General features: G+C 37.9%; 1 protein-coding gene across 1 annotated transcript; it reads left to right on the forward strand.

Moving 5' to 3' along the window:
• Nucleotides 1–3,480: 3,480 nt before the first annotated feature.
• On the forward strand, nt 3,481–7,867 carry bphl (biphenyl hydrolase like). Its single transcript, XM_050054470.1, has 7 exons — nt 3,481–3,710; nt 5,172–5,275; nt 5,397–5,563; nt 6,228–6,381; nt 6,510–6,641; nt 6,909–7,032; nt 7,146–7,867. Exons 1-7 carry the CDS (start codon nt 3,628–3,630, stop codon nt 7,234–7,236), a joined length of 855 nt encoding a protein of 284 aa, XP_049910427.1. The 5' UTR covers nt 3,481–3,627; the 3' UTR covers nt 7,237–7,867.
• The last annotated feature ends 537 nt before the right edge of the window (nt 7,868–8,404 follow it).

Genomic DNA, 8,404 nt, shown 5'->3' on the forward strand with positions numbered 1-8,404 from the left:
GGACCAAGAAGAACAGATCCAACAGTGGGTCTCGCCTGGCTGTCACTATCTGCTGAGGTGTTATACCATACAAGGAGCATTTGTGAATGATGATACATGCCACTTGCAATAAATCTCAGTTTAGATAACAGTCTTGAGGTATATATGACAGGTTAGTTTTGTTGAACTACAGATTCCCCCATTTAGCTTAAAAGCCCTGAAAAACATTTTTTAAAACAGCTTAGTTAGACTGATGTTGTCCTGCACAAACAAAACCTCTCCTGCCAAGAGTTTCCATTATTTCACATAAAAGACTGTGTATTCTTAATTTTGTGGGAGGGAAGAGGTTGAAAAAAAAATGCTAATCAGGAATATTTAAAGTTCAATATTTCAATATCAAAACATGATTATAGTTGTGGGAATGGTGCTTATGATGTCAGGCGATAGCCAATTAAACTGCATCCAGATCAAGCAGATTAGCTTATTTTTTGAGCACTATACTAATCATGCTCTTTTCCAAACTTTAACTTTGATTGTTGAATCTTTATTGATGAATATTTTATTTTATAAAAAAAATACTTAAGATTTGAGACCATGTTCTCAGCGGCTTTAAATCGGGCCTATGTGTCGATAGTCAGTGGACTGAAGTTCAGTATATCTCCAGTAAACTCTGAAGTACTTCTTGATCTTGCCAATTGAGGTATTTTTTTATTCCTATACCAATTTTATGCCAATCCATGTCTCAGAAAAATTAAAATTATTAGATGGAAAAGAGAAAACTTTGACAAGCTGGTGGCTCCAGAGGAAAGGGTCACCATAGTCATTCAAATATATCCTCTGGGGATCATGAATGTCTTACCCAAATGTCATGGCAATCAACCCAATAGTTGTCATGATATTTCCCTTTAAAACAAAAATATCATCCTGCTGTTAGCGCTGAAGAAAAAGTCAGGGTATCAACAGACTCAAAAGTGTCTAACCTCTGGGGGCCATAAACGTCTTAAACAAATTTAATCCATCCAGTAATAGCTCATTTATTTCAGTCTGGAGTGAAGTGATGTGCCAACCAGTTGACTTACTAACATTGCTGCTAGTGTTGCTAAAAAGTCAAACATATCGATTTTACTACTATATAAATCAGGGGAAACCTGCAGATCATCACATTAAACATTATTTTATCAGCTTAATACTTCATGAGTTTTCTAATTTCTTGAGAACTGCTCACAAACTTTGTGAATGTTTTCGTAGAACTAAGAATCCCCCCGTTTATTTTAAATGATGTGTTAATTCTCAGTGGACATCAATCTACTTTAGTCACTTCATTTCCAGTAAACACCACTACATCTTCAACGCATTGCTCTGCAGCAATCAAGGTATTTTTAGCCCAGCTTTTGTCGTCTTTGTGTTGTTCCTGTGTGTGGTTCAGTGTGTGGCACACAGCTCAGACGCACTGACAGGCAGAGGAGAGTGGAGGCGTTTACAAAAAGCTGCCTGCCTCAGAGAATCAGGTCTGAACAGCTCATCTAGCTAGCAGTGGGTCATACCCATTCATAAACAGACACATCACACATTAGACACAATGGTATATAAAAAACACCCCCGTAACAGCATCACTGTGTGTGTAGGTGTGTGTTTGTGTGTGTGGGGGGAGGGGGTGGGAGCTGTGTTGCATAGACAATAAAGGATGTGATACGTGTATGATTAAATCGGTCTTTAAAAGAAGAAGAGGAGACATAACCTCTAGAGTTACTTTCGAGTTTGATGCCAGTTTGTTTGTTGCATGCAGCAGATAATCCACACATCTGCTACAACAAAACAATACCACACCGTAAAGTCATTACAGACATTCATTCAAGACTACAACTAACAATCATTTTTATTGCTGATTACTATGGGAGTTATTTTCTCAATTTACAGAGTAATTGGATAGTCTATTACACACCGGAAAATAATGAAAAATGCCCTCTGCAATTTACCAGAGCCCAAAGTGATGTCTTTGAATTGACAAAAATAATATTACTGTTTACAGAGACATAGAACAAAGAAAATGAGATCTTCACATTGGAGAATCTGGAACCAGACAGCCTTTGGTGTTTTGGAAATGTCTGACAGTTGGTCAGTCCACCACTTTGGTCTAGACTGAATGTCTCAACAGCTGTTTGATAGCTCTGAGTTTTTGTACAGATATTCATGGTGCCCAGAGGATGAATCCCACTGATGTTGAGGAGCCTATGACTTTTTCTTTAGTGCCGCCATGAGATTGACATTTTTGTTCTTTATTTAATATCGCAACAACTATTGATAAGATGGCCATAAAGTATAGCACAAGTATTCATGGTCTTCGGGGGTGATGCCTACTGATGTTTCCCTGACTTTTCAAGTTTTCACTTATCCAGTAAAATAGCTCAACATCGACAAAACTGACTGGCACACATTTTGTACAGACATTCATGGTCCTCAGAAGATGAATCCTACTGACTTCAGTGATCCCCTGACTTTTCCTCTGGTGCTCACAGGTTCACATTTGTAGTTTGTTCTGAAATATCTCATTTGCCATTGGATTATCGTGAAATTTGATTTGATTTAGTTCAGACATTTATGTTCCCTCAGGATGAACTGTAATAACTCTGGCTTTCCCTTTAATCTTCATCTAGCACCATCACTTGGTAAAAATTTGAACTTGTCCAATGCTTTGATTTATGACTGAATACCTGTAAACCTAATATGGTTCCCTCGTTTTTACGTGCTCTATCAAGTGTTTTTTGATTTTTGTTATTCTAGTTTTATCAGTTTGTTTGTAAGAGGTCTAAAATGGAGTTCGACCCCAAATACCAGTGTCACTATGTAGGAAAGCCTACTGTACATTTCTTTGTCTGTGAATGCATCAACCATATAAAGTCAAATTTTATTTCCTGATTTCCTGGAAAGGCTAAGAAAGATAAATGCTGTTAATACTGTAAGTGTGGTCATATGAGGTTTTCTGGAAAGGACTAGTTTGATATACTAATAATCCTGTTGGTTCATTTCCAATAAATTGATTTCAATTATTTTCTAGTCTCACCAGGAGGGGTCTGCTAGGGTGCAGCAGGTCATCTGAAAAAATGCAAAAATGTGAACTTTGTACAGGCAAACAAACACCTCAAATTATATGCAGAACTAAGTTTCCAATAGAAAATCAAAAGTGAATAATATTTTGATGTTTTAATATGGAACTTTACCTAAGTGGAAACTCTTCTGGAAAACACCTGCCTAAATTCACTGTAGTTCATTGTCTCTATTTTCCCCTGTTCCACATGACTTAAGTGTGTGGAGGTAAATTCTTCTGAAAACGTTAGGAAATACAGGCACCTGTAAATATTAGTGCACTAGAATATTTCCCAGTGTATCTAAAATAATATCCCTCACGTGAATGTTGCCTTTCGGTTCGTTGTCGTACTTTCGCTTTAATTTTTTTTTTTTTTTTTGTAAATAAAAACGACGTGGAAAGTGCCAAACTGAGCACAACTTCCTGGCTTCTCCAAAAAAAAGACAACCAGGCAGTGCAGGGTTACATGATCTGCAGTCAGACAGAGACTAAGTTTAATCTTTAACCACATATCAGAAAGCAGCAGCAGCAGAGAGCTGCTCCGCCTGTTCGGACACTGAGGAATGGCGCTGTTTGTACTCGGAGGACGTTTCTTTAAATGCAGATCTGGCGTAAAGAGAGTCATGACAGCGATCCAGCCCTACTGGTAACCGCTCTCTGTTTGATATGTGCATGTTTTTATGTACACTGAAATCTGGACTTTAACCACGGAGGGCTGCATTGAGCGAACAGGAAGTGTGTGGCCTGCTTGTAGCAACATGTTCGTCCCTGTAGTAGAATTTCTGTGGAGGTTTGTTCGATTTAAAGCCACTAGATGGCGTAGTAGAGCCAAGCAGGGCACCATACAGGTCTTCAGTATGCTCGAAATAACAATGCTGATTTATCATCTGTAAGGAAATACACCAGACGTCCCGCTGTATCACTGAACATTTATGGCAGTATTTATTATTAACATTATTGTTTAGGGTAGTAGTAGTATTTTAGTTGGAGCTTTCAGTATGTCATGATATCTTTTGTTTAGCATCCATGCAGTAGGATTGCATATTTAATATTAAAACAAGAATTAAAAGCCTTAAAAAAAAAAAAAAATCTGTAAAATCGAAATATTTATGGTCATGTGAATATGACTACTGAGCCTGAAACCATATGCCAACATCCACTCTACTATTAGGTAACTCTCCAAGTCATCACACCTTGTAAAGTTTCAGAAATGTAAGAAAAGTGGCCAAAAATATATCTATAAAAAATACAAAAACAAAAAAACCCCCACATTTCTTACAAATGTCTACTGTAATTACTATTCAGCATTTTCCATGATCTAAAATAAGATTGGACATGTCATTTGTATATAGCTGTTGTTTAACAATGTTAAAACTGCACTGTAATAATGCTGATTCAATGTAGATTTTTCAACTTTAACAAAATAACAACCCTGTCGATCAGAACGTTTATCAGACGTTACTATCTGGGGAAGATGTGTCAGCACATTTTGACACAAAAGTTTTAAAAGTTCACAAGACTTCTCCTGAACTGAGGCATTTTCCTGTCCCTTTTTTTATAGTTTCTGTGCATCAAAGCAAAGCAGTCATCATCAGTGCAGCTTCATGTTTTATTAAAGCATCTTGCTGACATGTTCCGGTCAGAGGCCCTCCTCACAGCATGAGTCATGTTTAACAGCAGATCACAGTGACCCGGGGGAGCAAACTGTGAAACAAAGGACTAAATACGATCACGTTTACAGGAGACCAAGGGAACACAGCTGTAATTATGCACAACCTACTACACAGATGAATAGCACAACAATGTCATACATCAAGAAGAAATAGTCAAAATTATAATAATGTTTAAAGCAGGAGCTGTTATTGAGGGTTATAGGGAGAACATGGTGTTGAGTCATGACAACAGGTTAACCTTTTTGTCAGCCAGCAAAACACAATAAAGATACATTGTTATTTTCTTACAACATGATTTATGTTATTGTAAGAAATAATTGGGTGTTGTTGTGACTGTCAAATGAAGCCAGTGTTTTTCACTAGTCAGAGCTGTTCTATTCTTATCCATCACCATGTCCATTACTGCCTCAGTCTACCTGTCTGTTTCCCTGCAGCTCCTCAGTGGCCTCAGGCAAGCAGCATGTTAATGGAGTGGATCTGTTCTACGAGCAGACAGGCAGCGGGAACCACGCTGTGTTGTTGATTCCTGGTGCTCTGGGTAAATACAACAACACATCTCTTTTTAGACTTTCTGGATAGATCTCTCTCAGACTGCCTTATGTAGTTTCGGTGTACATCCTCTGAGCTTGTGAAAACCGCTTTTGTCTCATATACCACAGGGAGCACGCGGACTGATTTTGGACCCCAGCTGAAGTCTCTGAATAAGGAACGTTTCACCATAGTGGGCTTGGATCCTCGCGGTTATGGACAATCCCGTCCTCCAGACAGAGACTTCCCCCCTGACTTCTTTGAGAGAGATGCAAAGGACGCAGTGGATCTGATGAAGGTCTCATCAGTCTGTTGATCAAGCAAGGGGGGATAAGGAGGGAACATGGGTGTGCAAACCTGAGAGCATGGATTGACAAATAGTAGTGCAGTTTAGTGTCCAGTAAAGCACAAAGGAAACTTTGAAGCAAGGTGTTAAACAATAAAAGTGGGGAATTATAATTGTTTTCTAACGTAAAACCACAAATTATACCTCAGAATAGCTCCTCTGGTCTCTCTTTTATCTTCAGATCAAAAAATTGCGCATCAAGAGTCAAATATGACCTTGAATGGTGTCTAATGTGTGCTCTGCTCTGAGTGGCTGATTGTCATGTCACGTCATTATGTGCCGCATACAGGAAGCTTGTTATAGCATTCTTACCAATTTTTACACAGATGATTCATCCGATTGCTAAATTGAACACACAGTTTATTAATCCATGCTCTTGGTTTAGCAAGTCATACACAAGCTTGTTCACATCAGTATTTTTCATAGTTTTCTGTAATTTACCACAAATGATGTAATTTAATTTCTTGAAAATATGTGCTATGATCACATTTTTTTTTTGCAATGACAAGAATGGTCGCCTCAGTATGTTCATAATGGTATGCATATGAGGCAATCATAGAGGAGGCAATAGAAATTTTGTTAGTGATGTGCAGTATTTTCTTCATTTTATTGGCAGGCACTGGGCTTTGGAAAGTTCTCTCTGCTGGGATGGAGTGACGGAGGAATCACCGCTCTGATTGCAGCAGCAAAGAACCCGGACGTGATCAACAAGATGGTTGTATGGGGATCCAATGCCTTTGTGTCCCATCAGGACCTCAAGCTTTACGATGGTACTCCTACTCTACTTTTCATTGTCTTTGGTAGCTGCCAGTGTAGTCCCAAACTGTGTCAACTGTGCATGAAATCTTTCTTAACTGTGTGCACTCGTGTGTGCATGGGTGTCTTTGGGAACGCACAGCGGCCCGTGATGTCTCCAGGTGGAGTGCGAGGATGAGGCAGCCCATGGAGGAGGTGTATGGAGCAGAAGTCTTTGCTAAAACCTGGGAGGCCTGGGTGGATGGGATCGCACAGTATGCAAAAAAACCCAAAGGTGCTGACTTCATTTTGTAACAGGCTCATTACACAAGTGAAGTTGAAACTGAAAACCATCATAAATAATAAAATCACACGATGTAAAGTAAATGCTTTGCATTCATAATGCTATTATAAGGGACGTTTTCATACTGATGATGTTGACCTCCTCCACAAGAAACATATGGAGAATAAATTTGGGACACTTATAGATTTTGTTATGTTCTAATAAATGTCAGTTGTAAAGACTGATGCCAAAATGTTAACTTAAATGTCCTCTGATCAGGGAGTATCTGCCTGGAGCTTCTGCCCCAAATCACCTGTCCAACCCTCGTCATTCATGGAGAGAAAGACCCCATGGTGCCCAGCATCCACCCACAGTACCTCCTCAAACACATCAAGAGATCACAGTGAGATGACATCAGACACACACTTGCGCACACTTTTACATGGCAACACTTCAAATACCTTAAATTTAGGAAAGGAAACATGTGATATGATTTTTTTTTTGTCCCAAATCTAGGTTCCACCTGATGCCGGAGGGTAAACACAATCTCCACCTGAGGTACGCTGAAGAATTCAACAAACTAGTGGAAGACTTTCTGGAAGACTGAGCAATTAATTAACACTGTGAAATAACAACTGATCATTTTGTGATAAAGGACCATCATTGCCAATATTTACACCAAAGACTTAATTTGATTGATTTTATTGAATGGTATTGATTATTTTATTTCTACACTGTTTTCACGAGGCATCAATTGTTGAATATTTTACATTAAATTTTCAATGTTATGTTTTTCTACAATTGAAAATTTTATGAAGCAGGAAGGTGAATTATTTTGTCATGTTATGTAAGTCAGTAGCATTTTCTATAACTGGGGGCTAATGAGTCTTACATTACAGTTACATAACTTTAAATAGGCAGCTGCTAAGGTCGTATGAAACACAGTTCCAGTCAAGTAAAAGTAAAATGTCTGCAGCTGCTCACTGCTGCTCACAAAAACAAACACTAATACAAAGCTATATAACCACATCGATCATCGTAACATCACAAAACTGAGGTTGCGATATTGTTAAATGTCACTAAGAGTAGTTTTTAATTTTGGCACTCACAAAGCATCTTAAAATAAGGGATGAAAAGGCACTAACATGAGCTGCAGACTTTGGTGATTACAAGACTGTTAAAGATTTCAAATTGAAAATGATTTATCAGCATTAATAAAGTTATTTCTTACAACTTAAGTTACCTTATGTTGATTTATATTTAAGGTTCAATTTACTAAGTAAACAATGGTTGAATGTACATTTACTCAAGTGCTGTCCTTATTATCAGTTTAGAGGTACTTCTACTTTACTTGAGAATTTCCATTCCCTGCTCTTATATACTTCTCCACTGCATTTCAGAGGCAAATATTGTAGCTTTCACTCTGCTATATTTATTTGATAACATTAGTTACTTGTTGCTTTGAAGATTCAGATTAATGATACAAAACATAAATCAACTAATACACTTTGATTTATTGTTATCGATTAAGCAGGCCAGCAGTATTTGATGTAATTAAAATGAGCTCCATCTGAAGACATGAATGCATCGATAATTATAATCCAACAATATAATTGTATAAGGGTCCATTCTGCATCATAAATACTTTTACTTTTGGAACTGTAAGTTGATTTTGAATGCAAAACTTTTTACTTTGAGTATTCTTTCGCCACTGAGATTAACTATAGTGCAGATCGGTTGTGCTGGTGCTGCACGTCTGAACACTCACGATCGAT

This window comes from Epinephelus moara, chromosome 10 (genome assembly GCF_006386435.1).
Source record: "Epinephelus moara isolate mb chromosome 10, YSFRI_EMoa_1.0, whole genome shotgun sequence".
In the NCBI taxonomy this organism is placed as follows: domain Eukaryota; kingdom Metazoa; phylum Chordata; class Actinopteri; order Perciformes; family Serranidae; genus Epinephelus; species Epinephelus moara.